Source organism: Artemia sp. Qi Xiang Cuo, chromosome 12, assembly GCF_049724085.1.
Source record: "Artemia sp. Qi Xiang Cuo chromosome 12, ASM4972408v1, whole genome shotgun sequence".
Classification (NCBI taxonomy): domain Eukaryota; kingdom Metazoa; phylum Arthropoda; class Branchiopoda; order Anostraca; family Artemiidae; genus Artemia; species Artemia sp. Qi Xiang Cuo.
This window is the reverse complement of record NC_142805.1, coordinates 33,920,261-33,938,521: the sequence shown is the minus strand read 5'-3', so window position 1 is coordinate 33,938,521 and position 18,261 is coordinate 33,920,261. Positions and strand designations below refer to the sequence as shown.

At 38.3% G+C, this 18,261-nt stretch overlaps 1 protein-coding gene across 3 annotated transcripts in view; it reads left to right on the top strand.

The window, feature by feature from the left end:
- Nucleotides 1-5,828: 5,828 nt before the first annotated feature.
- LOC148946048 (COP9 signalosome complex subunit 1-like) overlaps nt 5,829-18,261 on the top strand; it is a 58,960-nt gene continuing 46,527 nt past the window's right edge. For 2 of the 3 annotated variants that reach the window (XM_089097998.1, XM_089097997.1), the window contains exon 1: nt 5,829-5,862. In XM_089097998.1, the coding sequence (XP_088954124.1) occupies nt 5,861-5,862 (2 nt within the window). In that variant the 5' untranslated portion in view covers nt 5,829-5,860. Of the gene's footprint in view, nt 5,863-10,567; nt 10,643-18,261 lie in introns of those variants that run through there. The other variant, XM_089097999.1, reaches the window with a different exon arrangement.

Sequence of the window (18,261 nt, the reverse complement as noted above, 5' to 3'; positions counted from 1 at the left end):
CCCCAAATTTGATTAGCTTAAAACTGAATAGAAACCAAACTTTAATAAAAGAAAAAAAACGTTCGTAAAGACAGTACAAGCAGAGCTTTTTTTCGTATTTTAAACTTTAGTATTGGTTTTATTGCAAATATTCTTAAAACTAAAAATTAATCTTAATCTTAATTATGGGCCTATTTGGAATCTCAAAAAAAATATAAGGCAGAATCATTCAACCAGGGGGGGTTGAAGCCCCCCTCAGCCCTCCCCCCTATATGGGTGCCCATGACTTCCTCCTTTAATGGTGTTTTAATTCTAGGTGCAGTTGTTGGGATTTCTACTGGGTCTTGAATCTAAGCTTAAAAACATATAGAGCACATTAAATCAGATTTTCTGTACAAATTTAGACAAGAATAATTCATCTAACCGGATTGTTGCTTTTTCGAAGAAAACTGCTGTTTTTCTTCACACCTTTTAATTTTGCGCTGATAACCGAGCAACAAAATGAACGACAATAGGTGTTATCCGCCGCCCGAACAAGAATTGTTAGCAAATACTTTTGAATTTTTTTCTCCTAGCCCATGGGAAATTATCTGTAATTACTGCTGGTGGATTTCCCGACAAATGGCAGTGATGAAAATTTTTGGACAAAAAAATTTAAGTAGGAAAAAAAATTCGTATACTTACTACCTTATGAGAGGTAGTGCTGTCGTATTGTCTGAAAGAAAGAGCTGTAGAAACTTGTGAGATGGCTCATAAGATTGAAAATTTAAAGTTTGGGTCCCAATGGACTGTAAGCAGCCCCATCTCATCTCCTTTTTTGCCACCTAAAACCCCGTAATCCCCCAAGATATCTGATTAAAATTTTGAGGCAGCCATTTTATTCAAAATAGTATAAGAGTCTAATAAACATGGCTCCTGTGCTAACATGAGTCCTGCTAGGGTTAAAAAACTTTTTATCCCTGATCAGCTTGAAACTTACAGCCATAAGTCGTTGGGCCAAGAGGAGCCTAATGTACAAAACATGGTCTCAAAGCATACCCCCCCCCCCCAAGAAAAGGAATTCCAAAAAGGACCCAAAAACTTTTTTCTGATCGACTCCAAACTAATTTTATTAAGTCCTTTCGCTAAAGGGACCTTAATACATGAAACCCCATTGCCTACCAAGATACCTGATCACAATTTTAGGACAGCTATTTTGTTCAAAATAGTCTATAGGTCCAATAAATTTGGTTCCATGGATAATATGACAGCCATGGCCCTTGGGACAAGTGTCGTAAATTATGTAAGTTGTCACTGGTTTATAGATAGGTTTAATTGCGGAAAAAGGGTTTGATCTTGAGTGTACAGTTACTTGGAAGTTTCAGGGATAATTCTCTGAATAAAAAAGATGGCACATTTTGTTGTTAGAAGGAGGGGGTCAAAAACTTTTTGTCCCTGGTCAGCTTGAAACTTACAGCCATAATTCCTTGGGCGGGGGAAAACGTAATATACGAAAAATTATTTAAGGGCACGCTTAACCCCCACCCCCCCCCCACCCCCCAAAAAAAATACAAACAAAATAAAAAGTCCAAAAAGGGTACAAAAACTTTTTCTGGCAAGCTCAAAACTTGTACTATTAAGACTTTTGGCCAATGGGACCTTAATGCAAAAAAATACTACTACTACTACTAACAACTCATCGCAGCACCAAGCTGCCTGAGGTCAACATAGCTACGCACGCTCCTCCTCCATCACAATCTGTGCAAAACCTCTCTCTTTAGACCTTCCCAGGAAGTTACCATTTCCTTTAAATCTTTCTTTATGACATCGTCCTACCCCAAACGAATACGACCTGCTTTCTGTTTAGCCCTAGACGGTTGGCTGAAAAGGACAATCTTCGGTAATCTGTCATCCTTCATCCGCAGAACGTTCCCTAGCCATCACAACATTTCTCTCATTATAGCCGTAGAAAATTAGACTGAACCACGCTTTTCGTACAGCCTGCTGTTTGAAATACGGTCAGTTAGCCAGGTACCCAGAACACTCCGTTCGCAATTTCTCTGGAAAAAATTTAGCAAATCTTCATTCGCTTTTCGGAGCACCCATGCTTCAGAGCCATATTTGACCACTGTCATCACTGTATCTTCCAATATTCCAATCATGGTTTGCAGACTTATCTTCCTATTCTTCCAAACTTTTTTTTCAACTGTGAAAAAACACCCTGATCCTTGGCTATATAAACAAAAAGAGTCCCAGTATAGAGCCCTGTGGCACCCTGAAATTAACTATGACATAATTTGTAGGGTAATTTCCTATGTAAATTATATGATTTTTAAGGTAATACTTAAACCAATCAAGAATTTGGCCACGAGCTCCAATATGATCCAGCTTTCCCAGTAGTATTTTGTAGGGCATGCTGTCAAACTCTTTCTTAATATCTAGAAGCACAGCTGCAGGTAAAGTTGCAGGTGCAGGTAAGGTCACCCCAATCTAGGATTCTGTTGGCAAATATGCTTAGTGAAGTAAGGGCGTCTTTGGCAGAGTGGGAAGACCTTCGGATTGGCGAATTTTAAAAAAATTCTTTAGCCTCTAAATATTGGTAAAGCTGGTTTTTTCATTGGCGTTTCAAAGCCTTTAAACAAAACTGATAAGATTGATATTGGTCTATAATTTGCTGTGTCTGTATGACATCCACCTTTGTGAAGAGGAATTATCCTTGCCTTCCTTAACATTTCAGGAAAGACCCCTTTATCTAATGAAATATTTACATGGTAAGTTTAAGGCTCAACAATGGTCGTCACTACTGCTTTCAGTGCCTTTGTGCGGATGAGGTCAAAACCAGAAGCAGAAGAGCCCCTCAAATTCTTTACGATTAATTCGATCTCACCTTGTTTTATAGGAATCACTGCCATTGATTTCAGGAACTTCAGGGTAAAGTATTCTTTATATGATTTAGCTGGTGTCCCGACAAAATTCGCAGTGGTCTGGCCGATATGTGCAAAAAATGTACTCAACCTAAGACAAGCTGCGTAGGTTCGGTAATTTTTTCGTCAGTCACCACCCGTTTTGCTGGTAATATTGACAACTTGGTTGTTGGCTGTAGTACCGAGTTGAAAATTTGCCAAACTTTTGACCATCCTTCCTGCTTTCCGTCAGATTTTGGTGAAGGAAGCCATGCTTTGCTCTTCGAACACAGTCCGAAGGACTTTCAAGTATTTGCAGGTTCAGGCTCGTAATCCTGTATTGACTCATGCTCTTCTAGTCGTGCTAAGCTCTGACGGCGTCTATAATCTCCCAAAAAGCGTTTTTTTTTTATTCTTACTAACCAGAAGACCATTCGTTATCCAGAGGCTACTTGGCAAGTCTTTTTGTCGTTTATTAGTTCTCGACTCTGTCACGCAACATCTACTGTATATTTCCAAGAACCTCAAGCAAAATAACTAAAATGGTTCGTTTACATCTTGAATCTCCATTATGTTATCCCAGTTTGATTGCTCTAGCTCCTGTTTTAAAGTCTTCAAAGTTGTTTCTGTTAACCCATTAGCGCTCAACATTCCCATTTGTGAACGTCTCATTTTTTTTTTTTTTTTACCACGGGCTAGCTGCTCAGGCAAATTTTGAGCTTCCCATAGAAATCTAAAGCTAACCAGAAACTTCCTCGAATTTTCTGTGCCTTGAATTGGAATCAGGTGAGTTTTTAGGATTTTCTTAAATCTAGCTAAAACTCAGTTTTTGGGAACCAGCAGTTTCAGGGGAAATGCCAGCAAAGGCGAGTGTTTGAAATATCTTGTTCTGGTGTTTTAGAACTCTGCACTTACCAACCTTAGAATCTATGGAGTGCTTATATTAAAATAACCTCAGAGTAAGGACACGTTATTGGATAACTAAAAGTCTTCCCAATTGGGAACATTGGGCCTTTTGGCCCCACAAGATGTTTTACGGATCTGCAGCTGACGGTATGTTTTATTTTGCAGATGACTCCCAAACGGTGTGTATCTGTGAAAGAAACTGTAGCTATACTAAGTGAACTAATAGATGACGAGGAAGAGATTGATATGGTCATAATCCCCCCTGACGTCCATGTGATGTTGCAGGGACGATAGAGCTTGATATCACCCTTACTTCTGTAACAGAAAATGTAGCTGGAAGTAATCCATCCGGGCTTCCTGCTGCTTATACTTTGGATGCTGATGGTTTAGACGACGTCCCACTAAGACATTGTAGAAAAACAGCCCCAACAGTATTGCAAGTACAGTTTTCAAAACCCTCCTCAAAAGAATCTGAACCTACTAAAAAAAACCAAAGGGATATACCAAAATGGAAAAAGAGAACACAGTCTGGAGATCTTCCATCAGAATCACTACCTAGACTAGGATTCAAGGTCAGTCACATGAAAAAAATGCCTGAATTCGAGGTTTTTGTCAGTTCTACGACGAAACAGTTCGCACTATGATCATATGGGAAACAACACCATATGCTTTTTAGAATGGTGACATCAGCTTCACATTGATTTTTGAAGAACTTGATATTTTTCGGGAATTGTATTACTATCAGGATATCATCGCCTTCTCAGTGAGAGAATGCACTGGTCCAAGTCAGACGACCAAGTCATTCCTATAGTTGGACAAGTTATGAGCCGCAACAGATTTCTGAAGATAAAGAAGAACCTGCACTTTGCAAATAATAATGAGCTCCAGGAAACCGACAAGATGGCTAAAGTGAGGTTACCTGTAGATGCCGTGAAAACGAAACAATATGGGACGTTTTGTCCAAAACTTTTCGTGGATGAACAAATGATTCATTTCCTTGGTCATTACAACTGCAAAATGCTTGTGCAAGAAAACCAATTCGATTTGGATAAAGGCAATGAGAGCTAGCTTTTTCTTATGGAAATCCCTACGAAATCGATCTGTACTGTGGGAGGAGTGAGCAACAGCCAGCAACACCCCTAGGTACACGGGTGGTGATAAGCTTATTGTCTGATGTTGAAAAAGCAACCCATCACGAAGTCTTCTTTGATAATAATTTCACAATCCACGATCTTTTCACCCAGCTTCACTTGCAAGGATATTATGCCACAGGCACTTTGCATGAGAATCGCTTGAAGGGGGGTTGTCTCGAAGAAACTGAAGCTATGGAAAAGAAAGAACGCAGTTATTACGACTACAGGTCAGATGGAGTGGTTTTGGTTTTCAAGTGAAAAGATAGCAAAGCCGTTTGTGTAGTAACCAACTATGACTCCATAGAACCGCTTCACCAGGCAAAAAGAGACTCAATGGCGGAGCGCTCTTTACTTTCTTTAAAAACCATATTTTGGATGACTGTTTCTTTATAAATGTAGTAAGAAATATTTTTTTGTTAAGCGGGGCTCCCACGGCGTCAATAAACATAATAAAACTGTCCACAAAGTTAATAAACCGTTTCCTCGCATAACTTTGTTGACTTTATTGCAGTCAGAAAGAAGTTAAACTTTATTTAACTTTTTCAAGAAAGTCCGCAAAGTTCAACCAATAGCAGATGACGTGTTGAAAATTTCAAATAAACAACATACAAATTAGTTTCTACACACATAATCGTGTATGCTTGTTTAAATATTTAGCTTGGTAAAAGAAACAAAAAATATTTTAGTTTGCTACTAAAAGGAAAAAATGCTTAGAAAGATGGTTTTCTTAGTTCCATGTCTGAGTATTTCAGTTATTTTCTATGAAAAACTGATGTAAAGTAAAAAAGATGAAATCCTTGTGTGAGTGGGACAAACTTGATGGTTCGCACTTTCATGACAAACTGTATTAACTTAATTGACGCCGTGGGAGCCCCGCATTAGTGTGTCTTCGCCTTTAGTTTTTCCTGCTTGACTTCGTACCATTTTGGAAGAAATAGACAGTCGGCATTTAATTTGAAAATGTATGAAAACTCTTAAAAGTATTCTTACTGCCAGTTTATCGTTAATATAGAGTAAAAATATATTTATAGCAAAATTTTCAATATAATAAACAATGCAGTAGCAGTAGAACTGCGCTGGGCAAAGAACAAAAGGGTCTATTATAGAAGGTCCTGGACATTGGTGTAAGCTAGCCTATTTATTGTTAGGTAAAATGCAAGGCTTTTTGATATTTTGGAGAGTAGAATAGTTGAACCAGGGGAACACAACTTCAAGAAATTAATTCAGATCCCAAGTCATAGCATTCCTATCAGAAATGAATTTCAGCCCCCCCCCTATATATGCCAATTCAGGGTTAGGTTAGGTATAGCATATATAAGGGGGGGGGGGCTGAAATTCATTTCCGATAGAAATGCTTATTATATTCATAATTAGCATAAAAAAAGGCATCAAATGGTGTATTCACTTTAGTCCTAACTCAATAATATGATTTGGTAGATATTGACCAATAGGCTAGCCTACAGGAATGGTAGGCCTAATTATTTTTTGTTTTACTGTAGGTTAAGGTGAATTTACACCAAAAACAAGGCTTAAACTAAGGCTACCTAGTTGCCTAATTATGCCTTCTAGAGAGTCCCACAATAGCTTAAATTAAGGCTTAAATTCTGGGCTATTGTATAAGATTGTTTAATTGAAGTTTTGAGAAGACAGGGATACAGGAAAAAGAACTAGAGATTTGGTAAAATTTTACTTTAGCTACTGGTGGCTACATCTTTGAATGGGGTTAGGTTAGGAAAATGAAACTTTCAGGGATAGGTCTACAGGCCAAAGTATGCCTGGGAAGGTATTTTGAAGTACCTACCTCCACTTCTTCTCCCTCTAGAGTGTCATGAAATTTGCCTACATGATAGGTCTATTACCCATTGAAATTTTGACAAAACAACATTTTACCTTAATTTTCAGTTATCAGTTTCTTTTTCTCTGGCTTTAGCTCTGAAAATTAATTTCAGTTATTTGAGCAGAATTTTAAACCATATCAATGTTTTATTTCCAAAATTTAGGAAATGTATTTGCATATCTTTAAAACCTTATAAATTGGGATTGAGCAAAGTTTTGAAGCTGAAAACAATTTTGTTGTACTTCATTTAAGCAGAAGATCTATATTGCAAGGTTTCACTTCTATAACTCACGGATTTTTAAAGGTCATCAACAGTCAGGACCCTCTAGAGGGAGAAGGAGTGGAGGTAGGTACCCCAAAACACCTTCCTGGGACATACTTTAGCCTGTAGACCCATCCCTGAAAGTTTCATTTTTTTAACCTAACCCCTTTCCAAGATAGTCAAAAGTAACTAAAGTAGAATTTTACCAGAAATTTTACTTTGAGCACTGAATTTTGCATATTGGCTTAAGCTAAAGCCCAGAGTATTACTTGTGCAGGCCATTTTGTTTTTTGTTTATTAGGTAAAACATAGAAATATCACACCTTTCACTATCTGATAAGCTGGTGATTACTTGAACTAAATCTTACTACCTTTGCAACATGGGTTGTAGAGGGTGACATGAAACCACTATAAATGGTGTGCTTATAACTGACTGGCTGAGTGTTGAGTTTGTATAAGTAACCCTAAACATTAGAAGTGACCAGAAATAAGGGACTGTAGGTAGTATCACAAGTAAGAAATAAAAAAAATTCTTTAAGCAGCATTCACAAGCATGTCTAGCTAGAATCCCATGTCTAGACATGTGTCTAGCTGGAATTCAATTTCTAGGCAAAGACTGTTCACAAGTAAAATTTGGTGCTTAGCTAGACCTGCTAGACAAGGTGCTTGGCTAGATTTTGAGTTCTAGACTCTAGAACTGAATGTCCAGGATTTTTGATTACAGCCAATATGAATGTGTCAAGTTCCACTATTTTCATCATTTATGTTTACATTTTTAAACTGAAATTTAATTTTGTTTTCTTATTAATTGTTCTTTTTGTATTTTAGGCAAATATGCAACACCAGATATAATATGGTAGTGAAGCACACTAAGGCAATTGTTCTGCTTATCTCATCCATTATCTTGCAACAGTAAAGATAGGGATAACAATTTTGAAAGTTTTGCCTGCATAAGCTCTGTTGATTGGCTAGAAATGACAATTTGAAACTAAATTTTAGCTAAACACCAAATTTTACTTGTGAACAGTTGTTGCCTAGACATTGAATTCTGGCTAGAAACATGTCTAGACCTGGGATTCTAGCTAGACATGCTTGTGAATGCTGCTCTAGCCTCAAATTTAATAAAAGTCCAAGGTGCTTATGCTGTTCCCAAGTTGCAAGGAGTGCATCTTGCAGGAACAGAACAAGTGGTAGTGTTAATAGTAAAATTGTAGTATGAAAACTAATTTGCAGAAGTTATAAAGAGCCAGAAACCTTCAAAAATGATGTCAGTTTTGCTCTCTGTCATTTTGATGGGTTTCAGGCTTTTTTAAAAGATTCCTGCAATTTTGTTTTCAAAAAAAGGTTTAGCTGTTAAGACTGAAGAAAATGACAATTGCTATTTTTGAATCAACTACAAGTGGTATTTTTTTCTCTCTGGGCAGTTTCATTTAGAACATGTTTTAAACTTTTGGTTGCTATGGTCTGTTTTGAGTCCTTTTAGCCCTTTAAGGGCTCAAAGTGTAATTTCCCCAGAAGCAGTTATTGCATAATGAAATAGCATAAAAAGGTATCAAGTGATGTATATACTCTCATCCTAGATAAATTATGTTGTGTCAACTACAAATTTACCAGCTGGAAAAAATATGTTATTTCTGCATTTTGATTTGCCTTTACTTTTCTTTGGCTCTAGGTTTTGAAAACATAGTTCCAAAGTTTAGCATAGGTCTAGAATTTGGTAATTATACCAAATGAAGGAAACAATTAGTAATCTTGGAGATGACTCCATTACTCACATAAGGACATAGTGAACAGTGGCTGATGCCTTTTTTATGTCCTTTCCTAATGTAATAATCATTTAGTTGACAAATCTAATTTAAAGCCTTAAATATACCCCAAAGTGACACCTAATTCTTGTTAGTAGCCTACATGACAAAAAAGTGGTAGGCTATGATAAAGTTACAGAATAGCTGCTCTCCTGAAGGAGACATGCTAGAACAAAAAGAGAGGCAATTCTAGATTGGTAATTGTATACTCTTGTTTGTGACTAAAATGTGTGACAATTCACCATACCCCCTAATGGTCAGACTTATAGCCTTAGGATATATAGCCTAGGAAAAACACTTACAGCATATTTGTATTAATCAGAATATTATGTTTCCTTCTGTTATATTCACATTTTTAAGTCATTTAAGATAGTTTTATTATCCAATATTCAGCACAATCACTTAGGCTATACTGGAGATCTTGAATCTATGAATTTACAATGAACCAGTCAATAGAAAGGGCAACATCAAATATATTATTAGAGCAATATGTGTCCATCACGGGGGGGGGCATTGTCAGGGTAATGACTATTATGTTGAAAAGGAGCATTCTAAAAGGAATCTGATGGTACTATTTTTTTATGTTAGTTTTGTATGAAGCTTAGGGCTATATATGAGACTCATTAGAGGGAGGGGTGAATTGCCAAAAATACAACTTTAACCATAAATTTATCAATCTAAAAATGCCTTTCTTTTTTTTCTAGCATGTCTCCTTCTGGTGAGATGTTATTTGGCAATTTTATCATTAGTAGCCTACTATTACATTCCTTATTTCATGCTCCTTTTCAATATAATAGTTTTCACTGAGACCATACAGTTGGCCTTTCCCCAACCCTGATGGTCCTATATATACTCCTAAATAATATATTTCTTTGTTAAAACAGGTTTTCTGAATTCCTGACTTTTGAAATCCACTCTATCCAATCACTCTAAAAATACAATGGAATTGTTAGAATTAGATTTCACTTAAGGGCTTTAAACTGAATTTGCAAGTGAATGTGAAATTGAAGTTGCACCTAACAGTAAAATCAAAAACTATACATGACACAATTCAGAGAAGAATTCTCTACAAGAATCCACCACAAATAATGCTCATTTCCCTATCTCATGAAGAAAATGTCCTATATTTTAGAATTTGCAGTGATTCTACAAATTCTGCATTGATATTGAGGAAGAAAAAGTATGATTAGGAAAAAAAGAATAGACCCAAACTGTACACTTTTTTCTTCAATCCCAGAGACTTAACAAGACCTCATCTTTAGCTTCCATTGTGTTGCAAACAGATTCAGTACACAATGACTAGAAATTCAGCATACAGAGCAAGAAATACTTTTTCAAGACTAAAAATAAAGCCAGACATGAGTATGCTACTTAATGTCAAGCTGCCAGGTAAAGAAGCAAGGGTGTTATTCCAGAAAATTATTCAATTATTAAAGCAGTAATAGCTTTTTAGTTAAATTAAATTATTAAAGTAATAATATAGTTTAGTATGGCTTCCCTGACCCTAAAACTTGCTTTAATGTTGATATTGTAATTGGGATTGGAAAGAAGATGAAAGTGGAAATTATATAAACCATCAAAAATTTTCTCTTAAGCCAAAAGGAGACTGTTTTGGACTGTGGTTATTTTTTTTTCAGAAGAAGCAGAAAGGATTGATACATTTAGAAAGAACATACAAAAAGGCATTAAGTTGTGTGCCCTCCTTATTCCTGCATAAGTAGTAGAATTTTTTTTACAAATGTACCATCCACTAGCCACATATTAACAAAAGACAAGTACCATTCAAGATAAAGTTCCAGTTGAGAGGCTTCTTGCTATCTTGGAAAGTAGTTTTTTAGGTGAGTGAATTTAGGGTTAAAATATACCCTTAGAAGGCATTTTAAGCAGCTATTTCTACCCTTTCCTTATATCTAGGGCTGAGAAAGATTACATTGATAACAGTTCTATACCTGTCTAAATTTTGACAAATAAAGTTTACATTTATTTTGGGTTTTCAGTCTCTTTTTCATTGGCTTAAGTTTTTTAAATGCTGTTCTAATTGTTTCAGGAAGATTTTGAGGCATATCAAGGCTTTTTTTTTACTAATATGTAGGTAAGAGATTTTTTTTTAACACTTAATAAGTTAGGATTGAGTAAAGGTATAAGGCTTGAATAACTTTTGACAAACATAGTATGAACAAGGGTTATCATTGGTTTTACAAACCATTGTCTTCTTCCAGGGTCCCTGGTTAGTCAACTGGACTCACACTTTCTGACCTGTTTTTAGCAGTTTCATGCTCCTAGCATCTCAATTGGAGTACTTGCTTTGGGCCAATTTTGCCTCCTTCCTCTGTTGTCTGAATCAGTCAAAGTGGATAACCCCTGGCTGCAAGATCTGTGTGATACTGGGCAGGAGAAATCTCAACAGGCATTCCATCATTATTTGAGTGGGGACAAACCATCAATGGGTGTGTTTTGATACTCCAAGATTGCCAATATGGATCACTTATGCTGTTGGACTGGGGATAGTTGGGGCTCAAGGTTGAATGGATGATTTGCCAGTCGGTCATGAACTGCTCAAATCTCTTTCCACTGAACTGGGTGCCATTGTTGGTTGTGAGTTGCTTGGGAATTCCATATTGGCTGAAATGAGATTTCAGTTTGGCTATGAGCTGCCATGATGTGGTGTTTGTCAGGTGATCAATCTCAAAGAACCAACTCATGTAATCTTGTCTGTTGAGCTGAAACAGGTCAACAGCTGCATGCTGGAAGGGGTAGTCTGGTATTATGTGTGGGATCATCAGCTCCTTCTGTTGGCTTGGGGTAAACTTAGCACATACCCCACACTGGCCAACCTTTCTCTCAGTACCTTGTGTGATGCCTGGCCAGAATAAAGAAAGTTCTGGCCCTCTCTTCAGTCTTCCCCACTCCCAAATGAGAAAAGTGTAGTTGATCTAATATGCCTGGTCTCATGCATCTCAGGATGACTATATGCTCTCCTTTTATGAGAAGGCAATCGAGTTCTGCCTGCTCTTGGTGGTAATTCCTGAAGGGCCAAAATTTTGTGTCTTGGTGCTTTTTATTGCTTGGCCAGCCTACTTGTATCATTTGCATCAGGAGGTTCTGTATTTTTGTCTTTTGCTGTTTCTTGGCATATTTGGACTAGCCTTTGGCTTGCTATGGGTATAGTTTGAAGTACTGAGTGAACTAGAACTTCCAAGTCCACTTGTGACTCCATGTCTATATCTGCAAGGTGCAGGCAAGATAATGTGTCTGCTACGGGATAGTACAGGAATAATTAGGTTTGACCAGTGACAAATTGATAAAGTAATTCTTTCTTCACTACCCAGACCAGAAAAAATTGCTGAACAACATATACAAATTCCCCATCTCTAACTTGTTGCAATTTTTTTTTTTTTTTTTTTTTATTGTTTGGGAAAAAATGAAATATCACAAAACTGATGTCTGATATGTCTTTATCAGATTTAAAAGCTGAAACGATATATGATGTTAGTTTCTCCAAAATGTCAAAAAATAAATCAGAAATACTCTGTTTTTGAACAAATATGAACAAATTTTAACATTTTAGGTATAAAAAAACAAGCATTTGATAGAAGTTTCTAGATCAGTTTTGAGTTTACAAATTAAGTTTTCTGAGAAACTTCAAGATCTTTCTAATACCCATCCTCCCCACCCTTCCCCATAAACCTTGCTCTTTGCAGGCATTTGAGATCAAAATCCATTTACCCTCATCATCATAAAAAACAACATGGTAAAAATTATTTGTAACAAAACGTAAGAAAATTGCACATCTGATTGATCAAAGGAACAAAAATCACAGGGAAAATGAAATCACAGGCTTAAAGCTCATTCTCAGAAAATTCATCTTCTCAACACTTTTTGTGTGTTGTTGCATCTTTGAACTTATGCTGTTTTGACAGATCTCAAAGCAGTTTATTCAGTGTCAATAGGTTGGGTATGTATTTAGATAGGTAATTGTACATTCCTAACAACATCTGTAGTTCTTCCTGGTTTTGGGGAGCAGGCATGTTTTCTAAAGCCTTGGTTCTCTCTAGATCTGGGGCAATGCTGCTTGTTGTTAGTCTGTGTCCAAAGTGGTATTGAATTAGTATAAGTGGCGATGGAAGTAGTATTGAAGACATTTCTCTCTATTGAAATACACTCCTTTGTCTCTTGCAGCTTGGAGCACTGCTCTCAGGTTGGCGTCATGTTCAGCATTGTTATGGCCATTGCCTGCAATATCATCAACAATCAGCCCAATGTCCAGTTCGCCAAAAACCCCCTCCATCTTTTGCTGGTATTTGTCCTGTCTTGAAATCAGTTCAAATGTGTAGCAATTCCATTTATACTGACTGCACATGGTGTTGAATGTTGTCAATTTGGAGGATGGTTTGTCTAACACCATTAACCAGTATCCATTGGGCATCCATCTTAAAGATTTTTTTGTTGCTTTTGTACTTTGCTGCTACTTCATTGAATAAGGGTATAAGATAATGTGGTCTCTCAATTGCTCTGTTTAGGTCAACAGGGTCCAAGCAGATCCTGAGTGACCCATCTGTCTTTCTTACAAGGACCAAAGAATTCATGCACTGTGTTGGCTTGGTCAATTTTTCTGTGACCCCAAGTGACTCCAGCCTCTCCAGTTCCTGTTTGAGCTTAGCTTACAGAGCAAACAGATTTAGCTTTGGTGGCTGTACAGTAAGGATTGCACCCTCTTTCAGATATATCTTGCAGGTTCCAGGCAGTGTTCCCATGCCCTCAAAAATCTTACTGATTTCATCTAAAAGGTTTTGTACTCCTGGTCTAATAGGGGCAGGACTGTTAATGCTGAGGACAAACTTGATCACCTGAAGCCATTCACTTGAATGGCAGCTGAGGAATAGGTGCTCTATCCATGGAGATCACATGGAAAGTATGGGTCTGGGGGTTTTGACTTTTGTACTGAACTTTGAGGTTGACTGTCCCCAGTACTTTCAGCTGTCTGCTGGTATAACTGGTCAGCAAACCCACAGTAGGCAGCATTGCTGGCTTTTTTGCCAATTTATCAAAGTCTTTGAGTGGCAAAATGTTGGCCTCTGTATTGGTGTCAATCTTGAATGCAAGTTCAATATCATGCTCTACTAGCCTTATTAGCACATAAGGCTTTTCCACCTTTTCTTCACTGGAGATGGAATCAATCATGAATTCCTTCCCTTCTTCAGCTTTGCTTCTCGTTTCAAGTTTGTGTACCACCTTGCTCTTACACATTTTGGCAAAGTGGTTCGTCTTCCTGCACTTACTGGCCGTTCTGGCTAAGTGGACGCGCGCTGGGCTGAGAATCCGTGAATTCGGGTTCGTTCCCTGGTGTGGTCAGTTTCTTAATTTGGGACGCGGGTCAGTGGTGTGACCCTGTAAGCTTAGCCAGAGTCAACCCAGCTCTAAATGGGTACCTGGAGAAATCTGGGGAAGGTAAAAACAGGAAGGGTTTGCGAAAGCATAGGTTGGCTAGCCCCCAGCCCCCCATTGCACTTCCTGGCTGAAGGGCCACGAAACGGAGATCAGCACCGCCGGTTTGGACCTTAAGGGTCTAGTGCCGCATCCTTTACCTTTACCTTTACTCACTGCACTGCTTCCCTTTTGCCAGGCACTTGTGGCTTCTTGATTATGGGCCACCACAGAAATAACATACAGGGGAATTTTTCTGTCTTTGAACTGTTTCCACCTCTTGTTTTACTGGAATCTGAGACTGTTTGCTGAGTATTTGTGCTTGGGTATCTTGTACAGTTTCTATTGTTTGACTGCATTCAATTGCTTGAGCCAAAGTAAGTGTGGCTCCCTCACTGAGCAGCCACTCTTCTTGCATTCCTGACTCCAAAGAGCAATTGATCTCGAAGCAAGCTGGTGTTCTAGTGTGCTAAATTCACAGTCCTTTGCTAGCACTTTCAACTGAGTAACATGCGATTCGATGGTCTCTCCATCCTTTTGGTTTCTCTGGTGGAAAATGTATCTGGCAAAGATGGGATTTGCACTTGGTTTAATATAGGTCTCAAACTTATCCAATTAAACTTTCAGCTTATTTTACTCTGTGTTGGTTAAAGTCCAAGTGGAGAATACATCTTGCCCTTTTTCTCCAGCCCAGATCAGTAAGTATGAGCATTTGACTGCATCTGTTTTTCCACTTAGTGGACCTAAGAACATGAGCTCACAATGTCTCCTTAATTTTCTCTATTCGGATTTGAGATTGGGGCTTGACCAATTGATTGCTGGAGCTTGTGTGCTATCTGTGTTGAACTCTTAAAACTTTTGCTTCTGACACCATGCAATGACATCATCACTAGGCTCACATCAATTCAATTAGCAGGTATGTATATTAGACCCAAGCACCTGAAAACAAAAATCATAGGCAGCGCGCTAGCACTGCATAAGTAAAGAACAATGTGGGCACAATGTGTTTTTTTTTTTTTGGGGGGGGGGTGTCCATACCCGTGCACTTGGTATCACTGGAGATGGAATCAATCATGAATTCCTTCCCTTCTTCAGCTTTGCTTCTCGTTTCAAGTTTGTGTACCACCTTGCTCTTGCACATTTTGTCAAAGTGGTTCATCTTCCTGCACTTGCTGCACTGCTTCCCTTTTGCCAGGCACTTGCGGCTTCTTGATTATGAGCCACCACAGAAATAACATACAGGGGAATTTTTCTGTCTTTGAACTGCTTCCACCTCTTGTTTTACTGGAATCTGAGACTGTTTGCTGAGTATTTGTGCTTGGGTATCTTGTACAGTTTCTATTGTTTGACTGCATTCAATTGCTTGAGCCAAAGTAAGTGTGGCTCCCTCGCTGAGCAGCCACTCTTCTTGCATTCCTGACTCCAAAGAGCAATTGATCTCGAAGCAAGCTGGTCTTCTAGAGTGCTAAATTCACAGTCCTTTGTGGCTTCTTGATTATGGGCCACCACAGAAATAACATACAGGGGAATTTTTCTGTCTTTGAACTGCTTCCACCTCTTGTTTTACTGGAATCTGAGACTGTTTGCTGAGTATTTGTGCTTGGGTATCTTGTACAGTTTCTATTGTTTGACTGCATTCAATTGCTTGAGCCAAAGTAAGTGTGGCTCCCTCACTGAGCAGCCATTCTTCTTGCATTCCTGACTCCAAAGAGCAATTGATCTAAAAGCAAGCTGGTCTTCTAGTGTGCTAAATTCACAGTCCTTTGCTAGCACTTTCAACTGAGTAACATGCGATTCGATGGTCTCTCCATCCTTTTGGTTTCTCTGGTGGAAAATGTATCTGGCAAAGATGGGATTTGCACTTGGTTTAATTTAGGTCTCAAACTTATCTAATTAAACTTTCAGCTTATTTTACTCTGTGTTGGTTAAAGTCCAAGCGGAGAATACATCTTGCCCTTTTTCTCCAGCCCAGATCAGTAAGTAAGAGCATTTGACTGCATCTGTTTTTCTACTTAGTGGACCTAAGAACATGAGCTCACAATGTCTACTTAGTTTTCTCGATTCGGATTTGAGATTGGGGCTTGACCAATTGATTGCTGGAGCTTGTGTGCTATCTGTGTTGAACTCTTAAAACTTCTGCTTCTGACACCATGCAATGAACTCATCACTAGACTCGCATCAATTCAACTAGTAGGTATATTAGACCCAAGCTCCTGAAAACAAAAATCATAGGCAGCGCACTAGCACTGCCTAAGTAAAGAACAATGTGGGCACAATGTGTTTTTTTTTTTTGGGGGGGGGGGTTCTCCAAACCAGGGCACTTCGAACCGAAGTAGGTGTCGTAGAAATTTCAGAAAGTACTCATTCAAATGGAAATTGGTGTGCATAGGACTCATTTTAATAGCCGTATGTTATTTGAGGAAACCTATCCCCCCCCACGACCATTGTTCTCTCGAACACATCTAATAAAAATTCTGAGATAGCCATATTGTTCAGCGTAGTTGATTTCCTAATAGTAAATATGTTTTCGAGGAGGAAACTCCCCCACAACCCTCAGGGTAAGGGTTTTAGTTATACCCTTGGGGCATATAAGGTTTTTTATAGAAGGTTTTGTCGTAGAAACTTAAATAGGCTCATTCAATTGGAAATTCAAAGGGCTAGTACCCTTTTTAATAGTTGAAAGTGATTGGAGGGCAACTAGCCCCCCCCCCCCCCATGCCCATCCATCCCCCAAACACATCCAATCAAAATTTTTAGATAGCCATTTTGTTCAGTGTAGTTGATTTTCTGATAGAAAATATGTTTTTGAGGAGGACACTTCCCGACAACCCTCAGTGCAAGGATTTTAAGTTATACCCTTGGGGCATATAAGGTTTTTAATGAAGGCGTTGTCATAGAAACTTCAAAAAAAGCTCATTTGACTGGAAATTCAAAGGGCTAGTGCCCTTTTTAATAGTCGAAAGTGATTGGAGGGCAACTAGCCCTTCCCACACACCCATCATTCCCCCAAACACATTCAATAAAAATTTTGAGATAGCCATTTCGTTCAGTGCAGTTGATTTCCAGATAGAAAACATATTTTTGAGGATGACACTCCCCCACATCCCTCAGGGACAGGATTATAAGTTATGCCCTGGGGGCATATAAGGTTTTTATTAAAATATTTGTTGTATAAACTTGAAAAAGAGCTCATTCAATTTGAAATTCAAAGGGATAGTACCATTTTTAATACTCGACAGTAATTTGAGGGCAACTAGCCCCCCTCTCACCCCCACCTTTTCCCCAAAGACATCCAATCAAAATTTTAAGATATCCATTTTATTCAACGTAGTTGAAAGGTCTGGAAGTTAGGTCTTTGAGGATGACAACCCCTCCCCCCCCCCAGCCCACTCGGCCAGGGTGGTACATTATGCCCTGGGGGCATATAAAGTTTTTATTGAAAGTGTTGTCATAGAAACTTTAAAACAGCTCATTCAATTTGAAATTGAAATGGCTATCGCCTTTTTTAATAGTTGAAAGTGATTGGATAGCGATTAACGCCCCTCTCACACCCACCATTTTCCCAAACACATTGAATTAAAATTTTTAGTTATCTATTTTGTTCAACGTAGTTGAAAGTTCTTGAAATTAGGTCTTTTAGGATGATAAACCTCTCAGAGCCCTCAGTGCAAGGGTTGTAAGTTATGCCCTGGGGCATATAAAGTTTTTATTGAAAGCACTGTCATAGAAACTTCAAAAGAGCTCATTCAATTGGAAATTGAGAGGGCTAGTGCCTTTTTAAATAATTGAAAGTGATTGGATAGCTACTAACCCCCCTCTCATGCCCACCTTTTTCCAAAACACATCCAATCAAAATTTTGAGATATCCATTTTGTTCAACATAGTTGAACGTTCTTGAAATTAGGTCTTTTAGGATGATAACCCCCTCAGAGCCCTCAGTGCAAGGGTTGTAAGTTATGCCCTGGGGTCATATAAGGTTTATATAGGAAGTTGTTGCATAGATCATAGGCAGCGCGATCAGGCTGCCTAAGTA